Source organism: Myotis nattereri (genome assembly GCF_964212035.1).
Source record: "Myotis nattereri genome assembly, chromosome: 13".
Taxonomy (NCBI): domain Eukaryota; kingdom Metazoa; phylum Chordata; class Mammalia; order Chiroptera; family Vespertilionidae; genus Myotis; species Myotis nattereri.
In genome coordinates, this window is record NC_138088.1 from 13,613,988 (window position 1) to 13,628,527 (window position 14,540).

Here is a 14,540-nt window from a genome sequence, read left to right on the forward strand (position 1 = left end):
AAACGACAATCCCCCGTCCTGGCAGCAGGCATCTGCGAGGAAGACGCTGTGTGCTGGCCCAGCGACGGGCCTTGCGGATCGGCCGGGAATCAAGACCTCACTGCCCGGTGCAGCTGCGGAAGGCAGACAGGGCAGCGGCAAGGGTGGGCACAGGGGCTTCCGGGAGCCCCGAGTGAGAAGGGTTCGGGCAGCAGAAAGCCACGAGGCAGCTTTCTTCCGGGACCGTGGGGAGGGACGGGGGCGATGAGAAGGAAGCGTGTGTCCGGAGTCATCTCGCAGGCAGGGAGGGACCTTTGAAGGTTTTCACTGAGCAGCGGAGAGGCTTGATCAGAGTCCTGAAAGGTCTCGTGGTTCAGAGGGAAAGGATGAGGGGGTGGCCCTGGAGGCCTGGGCAGGGATCGGGCAGGGGATGCTGGCCTGCACTGGGGCGGCAGGGCCATTGGAGGGAAGTGGGTTCCAAAGGGGCTTCGGGTCAGGATGAGTAAGGGAGGGAGGAATGAGATGCACAGAGTTTCCGGCTTGGTCGGCCCTGTGGATGGTTCCTTTCCCTGGAATGGGAAAGTGCCTCATCTGGATGAACCCTTCCAGGCTGTCTCTCCCAGTGGGCCCTGGCCTCTCACACCCACCCCAATCCCCGCCTCTATTCACATGTAATCTCTTCCCACAAATCCACCCAAGCGACTGTTCTGATGCAAATCACATCCCTGACACTTCAGCTTAAAATCTTCTAGAGCAGCGGTTCTCAACCTTCCTAAAGCCGTGACCCTTTAATACAGTTCCTCATGTTATGGTGACCCTCAACCATAAAGTTATTTTCATTGCTACTTCATAACTGTGATGTTGCTACTGTTATGAATCGTAATGTAAATATCTGATACGCAGGATGTATTTTCATTGTTACAAATTGAACATAATTAAAGCATAGTGATGAATCAGAAAAACAATATGTAATTATATGTGTGTTTTCCGATGGTCTTAGGTGACCCCTGTGAAAGGGTCGTTCGACCCCCAAATGGGTGGTGACCCACAGGTTGAGAACCGCTGTTCTAGCAGCTTTCCATTACACTAACATTTAAATTCCCTATCATAGTTCCCGAGCCCCATGTGACCTCTCTGGCCTCATCTTGGGCCGTTAGCTTTCTGTGCTCTAGTACACAGCTTGCATTTGGTTCCTTGAAAATGCCAGGCTTGCCGGGTAGCTCAGTTGGTTAGAGCATCGTACCCACACAGGGTTGCAGGTTTGATCCACAGTCAGGGCACATACAAGAATCAACCAATGAATGCATCAGTAAGTGGAACAACTACTCTCTCTCTCCCTCAAATCTGTAAGTAAAATGAAACATCTATATAAAAAAGAAAGAAAATGTCAAGCTTGTACTGGTCCTGCGACCTTTGCCCTATTTATGCTCTATTTCAAGTGCTCAGCCAGCGGATCATCTTATTGCTGGTTCCTTCTTATTCAAAACTCAGCTTAAAAGTCCATTTTACACAGGAACTTCCTGACCACACAACATAAAGTCGGCTCCTTAAACTCTACCCCTTCACATCATTTCATTCTCTACTTTTACTCCAACTTGTGGATCAGTTTATTATCTGTCTTGTCTACCCTGGACTGTGAGCTCCATGTTGGCAGGGGACCTTGTCTGTCTTATGTAATCTGTGCTCTCAGCCCCTCAGGAGGTGCCTGGCACATTGTTAATCCCCAATTTGGGGGGAAAGTGAATGAAGAAACAGATCAGGGAGAGAAAGTCTTGGGTTCTGTTTTAGAAGCGTCAAGTCTGAGGTGCCTGTAGGGCATTGAGCATGGGTGTCCAGAACAGGTGTCTGTGTGGCCTCCAGCTGAATAGAAATAACTGGCCGACAGCTAGAGATTAGACAGATGTCAACATATACTCAAGTGCCAGAATCACTCAGGAGGAACGTGTACAATGAACAGAAAAGAGGGTGAGGGGTAGCAGCCCCGGTAGGGGGCGATGCCAATATGTAAGAGATGGCAGTAGAAGAGACCACAAAGCATCAGCCAGAGAAGGGAAGAAAGCTCCGAGTATGTGGGGTCACCAAAGCCATGAGAAGACAGTATTTCAAGGTATGAGGGAAGCACGGCAGCTGGGAGATGCTCTCACTAGATTGAGCAACCAGCGGGTGACCTCGGTGAGCCCCACTTCATTGAATAGAGAGGGATGAAGGGTGCTTACCGAGGAAAAATGGGAGAGGTCTTAATATATAATAATGGGGCGCAGAGCCTATAGAGAGATGGGAGGATGTGGTTGGTTATGGTGGGTCACAGATGTAATCACCGTTTTTGGTAGGTGGTTTTGATGTAATTGCTCCCCTGTTTCTTTTCATTCCAGAAGCCACATCTGTTTTGGAATGAAGTCACCCGAGGAGATGCGCCAGCAGGCACACATCCAGGTTGTGAGTAAGAACCTGTACAGCCAGGACAACAACCACGCCCCCTTGCTGTACGGGGTGCTTGACCACAGGATGGTAAGACCCCTGCGCCTTCCGGGTTCTTTGTGCTTGGACTTGAAACTGGTGACTTATCACTTGGATGGAAACAGGGCCTCCTTCCACACCCCCTGTTCCCCTGCGCACCCATCCCAGCCCCCAGCCTGCGGTCAGTTGGATGGGAATACACTTTAGCTTCCCGGGTGGTTCTGATTCCGAGTCACTGGGCCACCGGTGAGGACTGGTCCGCACTTTGCTATCCGGTGGTCCTCATTGATTACTGGGGGTGCTTTTATCCAAAGGGCACCAGTGAGAAGGACCGTCCTTGTGAAACCTGTGGGAAGAACTTGGCTGACTGCCTGGGCCACTACGGATACATTGACCTGGAGCTGCCTTGTTTTCACGTGGGCTACTTCCGAGCCGTCATAGGCATCTTGCAGGTGAGTGCGTGTGTGTTCCTGTCCCAGGCATGAACTTGGGAGTTATCAGTTAGGGACATTGGAGTGATCTTAGGAATTGTGAGAGGTGGGAGACACATCTAGGGAAAATTTTTATACTAAGCGCATAATATTTTATCTTCAATAAATAAGTTGCTTACGGACTCTTTATTCTTTAAATTTCCTTGAGTAAGTGGTAGCTATGCAATATAAAAGATAATAAAATAATAATTCAAGTCATACAGAACAACAGAGAGAAAAAAGTTAAAGATCCTACCAGCCATCTCTGATTGGCTAGCTTTATCATGAGCTCGGGCTGCCTCCATGCAGATCTTGTAGGTCCCCCAGTGCATGGTCACTCCGTGTCCTCGCAAGGCGTGGGGGTGCCATTTTAAAAAGAAGGCTTTTCATCCTCTTATCCTTTATCTGTTTTGTTTAATTTTTAAAAGATGATCTGCAAAACCTGCTGCCACATCATGCTGTCCCAGGAGGAGAAGAAGCAGTTTCTGGATTATCTCAAGAGGCCTGGCCTGACCTACCTCCAGAAGCGAGGGCTGAAGAAGAAAATCTCTGATAAATGCCGAAAGAAAAACATCTGCCATCACTGTGGTGCTTTCAATGGTGAGCAGAACGCAGGAAAGGTTCAGCAGTAACCCTTTCCACTCATTCTGTTTAGCCTATTAGCTTTATGCAGTGTTTCTCAGTCAACTTTTTTTCTTGCAAATTAGGCTATAGAGCCTAGCAATTGGTGCACTGTTAGGAAATGCACCTCTCATCTTTTTTTATCCTTGTTGGAGGATATGTTTTGGGGTGTTTTTTTTTTAATTGATTTTTTTAGAGAGAGAGAAAGAGAGAAACATAGATTGGCTGCCTCCTGTGCACACCCCAACCAGGAATCTAACCTGCAACCTTTTGGTGTACAGGTCAGCACTCAACCAACTGAGCTACCCGGCCAGGGTGCACATCTCATCTCTCATTGCTGTACCAATTTCAGTAACTTCATTAACCAGGCTGCAACCTCAGGCCAGCCTAGCTAATAACCTTTTATTTAACCTTAGTAATAAATTCCTACAGGTACTGTAAAGAAGTGTGGTTTACTGAAGATAATTCATGAGAAATACAAGACCAACAAAAAAGTGGTAGATCCTATCGTATCGAATTTCCTTCATTCTTTTGAAACGGCCATCGAGCACAACAAAGAAGTGGAGCCCCTGCTGGGGAGGGCACAGGTGAGTCTGATGTGCATGCCTGCCCTCTTCCTGCCTCCCCCTGCTCCACCTGCTCTCTCTGCTTCCCCTGCTCCCCCAGGTCTTACACACGTTCTGTCTCTCCACCCTCTGATATGCGCACGTTTTGCAAAATGCGAAGTTCAGTTAAGTTAGATCTCCAAGAATACTTCATGTGACAAGTGTTTAGCACTAAGCCTAATGTGGACTGGTCTTGTAACTAACAAATTTTCCTTTGTCCAGGTAACATGTCATATTTTTATTGTAAAAGATTGTAAAATTATAGCTGTACAGAGCACAGACTGAGAAATCCTGTTTCTCACAGGGATAATGAGACATAAGAACTTGTAGGTAATTTTCATTACTTTTATTGGCATACATTTGACCAACAGAATCTTATGAAGTGTCTTATTTTTACCCTGCTCTGAGCTTGATTAGTTCTTAATTCACATAGGACTGTCGAGAATTGATACTATATGAAACTAACCAATTAGTTGAGTGGCTGCTGAGTACCAGACTCTATGAGACCTGTGGGGGAGCATCAGGAGCTGCCACCACTGGGTCTGCTCTCAAGGATCCCACAGTTTAGATGTGTCGGTAGCCATTCATCTGTGAAAAGAGAACTAATATCATAGCCGCAGTGCTGACTCACAAGAATGGCAAGGACAGTAAGTTCAGTGGGAAATCGGGAGGAAAATGTCACTTTGGACTTGGTTAGGGAAGACTGGGAAAGGTGTGGTTCCATCCGGTGTAAATGCCAGTGGGCTTAGAGAGTCGGGCACTGAGCTCAGGGCGTGCAGGTCACAGTGCCTAGGTTCCCGCTGAGGCGGAGGCTCTCATTGAAAGACCGGGGAGCGATGGAAAAGCACCTCACGTTCAGTGACTGCTGGCACGCACTGACCCTGTTCCGAGTTCTTCAGATGGATTAGCTCATGCCGAAGGAGGATTACAGCTTTGAGGACACAAAACAGTTTGTTCTTGTATTATTATCGACTAATGATTGTGTTATTGTCCATACAAACAACTAAGCCTGCTTTGCCCCACCTTGTACTTTATCCCACAATACACTTCCAGGACTGCGTTGCCCAGGATGGCAGTGAGGAGGGAGCGGGAGCTCTTACCAGGGAGTTGGCTTGCAGGCCCATGACGGCCAACTGATATTACTGGGCAGAGGGCCTTATGCTCTGGGCGTGTGGAGCCACTGAAGGTTTTGAGCAGGGAGGGAAATGATGAATAAATGGTGAAGTTTCAAGACACCTGGCTGCTCTTAAGAAAACACCAGGATGAAAGGGAAAAGGCAGGTCTCGACTGGGAGAAGTCACAATTCCTAAATCCTGACAAAGGACTCTCATTGCCAGAACACAGGAAACAGCTTTTACAAATCACTAAGGAAAAAAATGACCTGATTGGTTTCAGAGAGAGGAAGGGAGAGGGGGAGAGAGAAACATCAATGGTGAGAGAGCATCATTGATCGATTGCCTCCTGCACACCCCATACTGGGGATCGAGCCCACAACCAGGGCATGTGCCCTGACCTCCTGGTTCATGGGTCAATGCTCAACCACTGTGCCACACTGGCTGGGCAAAACCCATCTAATTTTAAAAGGTGGGAGCAAGACTTGAATTGGCCGAAAAGTTGTATAGGCCATTTGGATACATCATAAAAGGATGTACCCAAATGGCCTATAAGTAAATGAAAAGTTGTTCAATGTTATTGGTCATCAGGGAAATGCTAATTAAAATATACACACACCTTCCCAGAAAAATTAAAATGTAAAAAAACTGAAAACCAAGTGTAGGGAAGGGTCTGACACATTGATGTGGAAGTATAAAATGTTATCGCCACTCTGAACAAGTTTGGCAATTTCTTATCAAGTTAAACCTACATGTGGTCTAGCAATTTTACTTTTAGGTATATACTCAGAATGAGTGTATATGTATGTACACAATATTTGTACAAAAATGTTTCTTGCAGCTTTATTAGTAAAAGGCAAAATTGGAAACATCCCAAATGCCTGTGAACAGGAGGATAAATAAATTGTCGTATGTCCATACAAGTGAATATAGTGCAATGAAAGAAATAACTCCTGACTCACATCCTGGCTGACTCTCAGAGTCCTGCGAGGAAGAAGCTGTGTACAAGAGTACCTAGCGTCCGACCCATTTAGATCAAGTCCAAAAACAGGCGGGGCTCATCTGTGGGAGTGGATGTTGGGAGAGCCGTTACCCTGTGGTGAGGGCGAGACGCTGGCTGGGAAAGGAGCGCCAGGTGCTTTCTGGAGAGATGGAAATACTCTGTATCTTGATCTGAATGGTGGTATGTATGCACACAGGTGTACGCATGTAGAGGTTTAAAAATCTCTAAGATTGGGGCAATTTCCTATGTATAATTATGCCTTGAATTGAAGAAAGGGGAAACCGACCCTGAACTTGGGTAGTGATGGTGGAGCCTGAGGCCAGAGTCAGTGTGTACAGTAAGAGTGGACAGGAATTGATGACCCGCCACTGTGGAGATGGGTGTGCGAGGCAGAAAGCTGTCAGAAGCCTGGCAAGCAGCCGTGGTCAGTTTGCATGAGGATGCCCGGGCTTTCTTGAATGTGGTCTTACTTGTGATCCCCTGTAGTCACTCTGCTGCTCTCAGATCAGCCTCCCTGGCATCTCACTGGCACTTTCCGCTGCTGCCTCTCTGCCCAGAACCTGTGGCACTGTCCTCACTTGCCTAGGACCGCTCTTCTGACGCTTCCACAGGGTGGTCCTCCTCTAGGACCGGAGGCATCTGGTTTGGAAGTCTCCTACGTGACTTGGCCTAGGAAGGATCCCTTCCACTTATCTGGTGCATTAAGCTGGGCCCTTGGGACACTCGCCCACTGCCACCACCTCCCCGTGCCCCCACTCCACTTTACCCGGGTTGACACCCTAGAGGTGGTTTAGGGTAGTGGTTACGAGCTTTGTCTGTGGGGTCAGACAGACCTGAGATTAGAGCCCAGCTTCGCTCCTTATTATTTCCACGATCTCAGACACATGACCCAACCTGTACCTCAGTATCCTCAGCTACAGAGCAGGGATTGCAAGAGTATCTGCTTTAGGGCTTTCGAGAGGATTAGGAGATGATTCCAGATCCAGTGCTTAGCACAGTATCTAACGCATACAAGAGTGTAGAGCATGTGGCCCAGTTGCAGCAGTAGTTTCCACTGCCTCTAACAGTCCTGTAATAACAATCGTGATAAAGGTGAGGTTTCCTCCCACCTCTGCTGTGCTCGGACTCAGTGTCCCTTCAGCTTAATGACGCCTCCCTTCCCTCCTCGGCGTCACCAGAATTCCCAGCCTTCGCTGCTTCTGTGCAGCCTGCTCTGCTGTCTGGACCCCCTTTGAGCTCTCAGCCTTGCCTCCTCATGTGTACAACTTTTGTGTCTTGTCTAACAGTTGTGCTCTGTCATGTGCTTTTGGTGGTTTCTTCTGCTTAAGCTTGGTCCGTAACAAGATCCATGTTTCTGAGGTCCTGTTTGATGCCAGTTTTGGTGCTTGGAGCCTGGCAGGGTCCCTGAGATCATCAGCTGGCCCTAGTTCATTTCCTTTTCAGGAAAGGAACCCTGTGTCTTTATGGGCAGCACAGCGTGATTGAGTCTGGGTTACACACCATGGAGGAATTGAACTGAACCTCTGGACTCTATCCCCTGAAGACTACTGTCTGTCCACTCCCGATTGTAATGTAAATCCAGGGGTTGGTGGACCTGCAGACAAAAGTACCTCCTTAGATGCCATCAGGCTTGTCTCCCCACCAGGTGAAATGCATTCCATGATGTCCCTGGCAGACTGGGTGACAGGCTGCCCTGGCTGCGATCCTGCCGGACATGTTCCCTCACCACCACCCAAAAGCAGCCCACACCAGAGCTCTAGCCGCCAGGATGCTCTGCCCTGTGCAGAACAGTCCTTCTCTGCTGCCTTCATGGGTCCCTGATTTCTGCTTCCCGGTGAGAGCGGAATAAGTCAGCAGCCTCCTCCAGGTGCCTCCAGGGAGGCAGTTGGGATATCACTCTTGGAGTAGCTGCTCTCACAGAGAAATGGCTTCCAGACTCTTGCCAGTCCTCCTGCCCTCCTGACGGCCTTCAGCCCATGATGCTCTCGTCTAGTACTGACTGGTACTCCAGGGGAAGGCTGGCCTTCATCCCCTTCCTAGAATGCTATGAACAGTTCTAGGTTCCCCCACCTCCCCAACTGCTGCAGGTGGTAGTGAGGTGCCCATTGCTGGGAGACAGGGAAACTGAGGAAGGGATTTCTTTTTCGGGTGAGGATGTGGATTGGAAAAGCTTCCTTCTCCCGACTTCACTGCCATTTCCTCCAGGATGGGACGGCAGTAAGTTTGTTTTGCGGCACTGTTCTGAGGGCAGTAGCTGTTCATACATTTCTTCCTTAACTGTCTTCCCCTTCTCATTAAGTTATGCAGAGCAAATTCTGCATTTAGCATATATTTGCAGTCACGTGCTCTTTGATTCCAAGAAAAATCAATAAGCAGCAACAAGACACAAACTGATCATTCTTCCCTTTGATCTTTGACTATCTGATAATTTGCCTAGTTCTTAAATTATGAGTAAGTTGTTACAGCATGGCACTTCTATTAAATGAAGTTAATAGAGACCAATGTAAGTTCACTACAGAAAATGTAAATGTAAAAACAGAAGCAAACCAATTATAATTCCACTCACTGAAAGATAGCACTGTTAAAACCTTGGTAAACTCTTCCATTTCCGCTTTTCTGTATAGATGTACATCCTAAAGGAGATCATATTGTACACATGCTTATTTCGTTTACCAGTATTTTGTGAACATCTTTCATGGCAATAGCTGCATTCTAGAGTGTCTTTTTTTTTTTTTTAATGGCTTCTTAATGTTCGATGTATGATTTTATCTAGCCAGTAACCTGTCAGTCAGGCTGTTTCCAACTTCATTATTAAGAACAGCTTTAGTGAACATAATCTTTATGTTAATTTTTAATCATCCCCTTTGGAATAATTATGGGAAGTGGAATTATTGGTTTAAATAATTGGAATAAAAGGCATGCATATTTTAAGGGCTCTCACAATATAGCATATTAGCAGAAATCTGTCATCACTTACACTTACTTTAAGTGGTGAATAGGCTAGAGAGTATGGAGAGTAAGCCCTTGCTCAAGCTATGGAAATTAATGTACCTCTTTCCTGTCCATAGGAAAACTTGAATCCCTTAGTAGTTCTGAATTTATTTAAGCAAATCCCAGCGGAAGATGTTCCTCTTCTTCTGATGAACCCAGAAGCTGGAAAGCCCTCCGATTTGATTCTCACGCGACTTTTAGTGCCCCCCTTGTGCATCAGACCCTCCGTCGTGAGTGATTTGAAGTCTGGCACCAATGAAGATGATCTGACGATGAAATTGACAGAAATCATTTTCCTAAATGATGTCATTAAAAAGGTCAGTGCTTCCCATTAGCATATCTCTATGCAAACACTTATGAGCAAGAAAGTCAAGATGATGAGGCTCGTTTCTGTTCTTTCTCTGCTCCTTTTTAGCATCGGATATCAGGAGCCAAGACCCAGATGATCATGGAAGACTGGGACTTCTTGCAGCTGCAGTGTGCCCTCTATATCAACAGTGAGCTCTCAGGCATCCCCCTCAACATGGCGCCCAAGAAATGGACCCGGGGTTTTGTCCAACGCCTGAAGGGAAAACAGGGTATGTTGCCAACAAAATGTGCAGGAGGCAGTTGACTGCCTTTGCTTGCTTGCGTGCTTGCTTATTTTCAAATGCATGTCCAGCTTATCTAATTAGGGATCACAGACTTTCCTTGTGCCATGGAGACCTGTGACACATTTTTATTTATTTAGGTCGATTTAGAGGCAACCTCTCAGGAAAGAGGGTGGATTTTTCTGGCAGAACTGTCATCTCACCTGACCCCAACCTCCGGATTGATGAGGTAGCTGTGCCAGTTCATGTGGCCAAAATTCTAACTTTTCCTGAGAAAGTAAGTACCATTCAGCTGCTTGATTCTGTCTTTCGAATCCAGTCCTTTACATTATAGTTTAAGATGCCAAACAACAGACAGTGGAAAATCCCCTGTAGTCCCCCTCAATGCACAATTTGGCATGTGTTAGTATAGGTATCTTTCCTGTTTGTTTCATATTTTACATATGCATCGCTATATGTAGTACAAGCAGAACTGTGTATGTACTCACAGATATATTAAATGTACTGTTCTGCAACTTCTTTCCCAAGTACTATCATCTTTAACATCTTTCTATGTTGCTTCATACCTCATGGTTTAGAGGAGCTAAATGATAAACACCACACACAGTTAATTTTCTTGGGATGGATTTTTATTTATTTTTTAAGTGAAAGAATTTTTTATATACACTAGAGGCCCAGTGCATGAAAATTCATATACTGGAGTGGGGGTCCTTCAGCCCGGCCTGTCCCCTCTCACAGTCCGGGAGCCCTCAGGGGGCGGGAAGCGACCTGGAGATTGGGGAAGGCGACACCCGCATCACACCTCTGCTGCTGCCACTGCCAGCAGCGCAAGCCTCACCGGCCCTGGTTACCTGAGCCTCGGGCCGGCCCTGGGCGGCTGGGCAGCCACCATCTGAGGCTTGCCTGTGCCTCGGGCTGGCCCTAGGGGGCTGGGGGGCTGAGGGGACTGGGTGCTGCTATCTTTGAGGGCAGGGCAGTCAATTAGCATATTCCCTCCTTATTGGATATGGGTGCTGCCATCTTTTGCGATGGTGTGAGGGTCAATTTGCATATTCCTGCTTTATTAGATATGATATATTTTTATTGATTTCAGAGGTCAAGAGAGAGATGCATCGTTGTTGAGAGGGAATCATTAATTGGCTGCCTCCTGCACACCCCTCCACTAGGGGCCGAACCCACAACCTGGGTTTGTGCCCTTGACCAAAATCGAACCCAGGACCCTTTAGTCTGCAGGCCAATGCTCTATCTACCGAGTAAAACTGGCCAGGGAGGGGTGAATTTTTATTTTTAAAACCTTAGAATCACTGAGTCAAGGCTTTGAGTATTTTAAGGTTATTGATGCATAACCAGAAAAGCTGCACCACTCTACCTCAGTGCACACTCACCATGAGTGTAAAATGCACGGTACCCTTTTTTAACTGGCGTGTACAAGGCCCAATATCAGGAGGCTATTAATTGGCTTTGCCTTTGAGATTCATAATTGGCCAGATCATAGACGGTTCTGGTAAAACTTATAGGAAGTGTCCTCAGTTGAGTTTCTGATGATTCAAAGTTTCCTACTCTGAGATGGGTGTTCCAGGAGACTGTAGTCCTACAGGTTGTCGGACAGTGTTGCAGACCAGGGCCTCTGTGCTAGTGTCACCATTTTGAAACCTTAGAAGCCCATGGTAAATCATGGCAGATGAAGTGGCCACCTTTTTGAAGATCACAGTATGTGCTGGAATGTTCCTACAGATCAGTCCAGCCACGCTCTTTTCTGATGGGGATACCAAAGGCGAGTGAAGGACTTGGCTGTGTCATCCATGAGTGAGTGACCAAGTTTGGACTAGAACCCGGGCTCCTGTATGCCAGTCCATTGTCATTACACACATGACCCCAGGCAGCAGGATGCACAGGGCGCTGCCTTTCTCCCTCCTAGAACCACACAAAGAAAGTGAATTGAGGCACAATTCAGTGTATTGAATAACTAGTAGAAGTATAGGAACTATAAGCTAATAGCATCTCTTTGTGGTCCTGCAGGTAAACAAAGCAAACATTAACTTTTTGAGGAAACTGGTTCAAAATGGACCTGAAGTTCACCCAGGAGCCAATTTCATTCAGCAGAGACACACACAGATGAAAAGGTAACGCTTTCCCAGTCTGGCTCGGTGTATCTCATGACCAAGGTCACTGTTGCCACGGTTAGCCACAGAATGCAGTCCTGAGTACAGTTTTGGGGTATTTAGCATGTGGAAAGTATGTGTTTAAATTGCAGTGAGTCTAGGTATACCATTTGCCCCATTTGGCGATTGAATATTCGTGAAGTGTTCATTTGTTTCTTAGCATTTAGAGATACTGGATCTAGGTGGACAAAGCACATTGGGAGAAATGAACCTGTGTCTTACGATCAGCTTGTCATAGTTAAATTGATGCCTTGGGGGGCACCTTAGAGTGAAGAAATATGATCATTTTAGAATTTGAATTCTGATATGAACGGGGAGAAACTTGCTGAGGAGACCTTGCTCTCACATATCATGTGTATTATTGTGTGTGCAGGTTTTTGAAATATGGAAATAGGGAAAAGATGGCTCAGGAGCTCAAGTACGGGGACATTGTGGAGAGACACCTCATAGACGGGGATGTGGTGCTGTTCAACCGGCAGCCCTCGCTGCACAAGCTGAGCATCATGGCACACCTGGTGAGTGTGCGGTTCTGGTCTTATTTTCTGTGGAGTGGAAATATGCTATAAACAATGCTAAATTCCAAACTTCTAAAATTAAAATTGCCAGTAATCTCTGATTTTCATAACCTGCTTTTCCTTTTCTCTCACTTTTTAATTTGAGGGAAACTTAAATTTCAAGCTTTTTTTAATGTTTTTAATATTTATAATGTAACATTCATACACTTAAACAGAGAGGAACTAATTGAAAATTAGTGTGAAAGTGACTAGCATGATTTCACTTGCAAATATATACATATATATGTGCACAAACTTATGTAAAATAGATATGATAAAAAAATTGACTTTTGATTTAACTTAGCATATTAACTAAGAAACTAAAAATGCTTAAAATATTTTTCTTTGCAGTAGTCCTCCAACTAAGACCCTAAACCATATTTTTTTGGTGATTCCGTTTTGCAACAGCAGCAGTTTCTTTTTCTGGAAATTTAAAATGGAAATGAGGTGCAACTTTAATTTGTTAAATATTCATTAATTCTCCCATCTTCAAAGCCATTGAACCATGAGCATTTGTAAACAGTGTTTAAACAAGCTCTGAAAGTCGGGTTTTTCTGGATTCCATTTTTCAGTAGTTTGTGAATATATTGCCTAACAGTGAAATACCAAAGCAGCAGTTTATGATTTATGAGGATATGATTATGGGATCTAGGGGAAACAGAAGCCTTCCTTTTCTAGAAGCTTCTGCTTATCTTTGGAACATTTTTTTAAAAGAAATGTTTAAATACTCAAAGAATACTATTGTGAACTCTCATATTCCCATCCTCTTTATTCAGTTTTCTTGATTTGGCCTCACTTGTATATCTTCCTCTTTTTTTTGATGAACCCAGATGCTATGTCTTTTTCCATGTGTATTCAGTTTACTGTGTAAGGCACACATAGTAACCACAGCGCCATTGTCACACCTCACAAAACGAACAGTCACTCTTTATTTGTCAGTGTCTAGTGCCCAGTTCACAGTCAGATTCCCTAAACAAACTAAAAACTTGCAGCTAGTTTGTTCGGATCAGGATGCAGAGTCTGCATATTACATTTGGATGATACATATCTAAGGTCTCTGTTGATCTGGAACAATCCTCCCTCCTTTTTTAAATTGTCATGCCATTGTTGAAAAAACCATGTTATTTGTCTTAGAGAATGTCCCATGCTCTCAGTTTGTATAGGTATGGAGTTAAGTGTTTCTTCATTCTTCCTTGTATTTCTGTAAACTGGAAATTAGCTACCAAGACGTGATCAGATGCAGGTTCAACTTTTTGACAAGAATGACTGTGGGGGGTGCCGGCTACTTTCAAGAGGGCTTATTTGAAGAGGCACATGTTATCTGAATGTCCCATTCTTTTTTTCTTTTCTTTTTTTTTTTTTTTCCATATATTTTATTGATTTTTTACAGAGAGGAAGGGAGAGAGATAGAGAGTTAGAAACATAGATGAGAGAGAAACATCGATCAGCTGCCTCCTGCAAACCCCCTACTGGGGATGTGCCCACAACCAAGGTGCATTCCCTTGACCGGAATCGAACCTGGGACCCTTGAGTCCGCAGGCCGAGGCTCTATCCACTGAGCCAAACCGGTTAGGGCCCATTCTTACTTAAGCTGAAAAGTATAAGGATTCATCTGATGTCTTCTTTGAAAGGCTCCTCATCAACCTTTCTGCTAATAGTTTTGTTCATTTATGATCATTGCCTACATTATTTCATTAGGGCAGCAAAATGGTGAAATTAATCACTTATTTCACATTTACTACAAAGGATTCTTGAACTAAAAAAGTAGAGCTATCTGCTTGTCTAGAAATACAATTCATAAAGGAAAAGCAGCCTAAATACCTAATTCTTTTTCCTTTATTGTCAGTTTGGGAAGTAAAAAGTTGGTGCTCAGTTACTTCCCATTCGGTTGTTTTAGATTCTTTATTTGCTTATTTTGGATTTCTCTTCCTTCATTGTCATTATAAACTCATCAGTTTATGTAGTCTGTGTGTTTTAATTAACTGCCATAAATTTT

At 45.2% G+C, this 14,540-nt stretch overlaps 1 protein-coding gene across 1 annotated transcript in view; it reads left to right on the forward strand.

Annotated features, from left to right (window-relative positions):
- The window catches only part of POLR3A (RNA polymerase III subunit A), a 51,216-nt gene that overhangs the window by 705 nt on the left and 35,971 nt on the right, over positions 1–14,540 (forward strand). Inside the window, exons 2-10 of the mRNA XM_081105311.1 lie at positions 2,352–2,487; positions 2,751–2,888; positions 3,335–3,506; positions 3,960–4,114; positions 9,316–9,555; positions 9,654–9,816; positions 9,969–10,105; positions 11,848–11,951; positions 12,364–12,505. Coding sequence (XP_080961437.1) covers positions 2,352–2,487; positions 2,751–2,888; positions 3,335–3,506; positions 3,960–4,114; positions 9,316–9,555; positions 9,654–9,816; positions 9,969–10,105; positions 11,848–11,951; positions 12,364–12,505 — 1,387 coding nt within the window. The remainder of the gene's footprint in view (positions 1–2,351; positions 2,488–2,750; positions 2,889–3,334; positions 3,507–3,959; positions 4,115–9,315; positions 9,556–9,653; positions 9,817–9,968; positions 10,106–11,847; positions 11,952–12,363; positions 12,506–14,540) is intronic.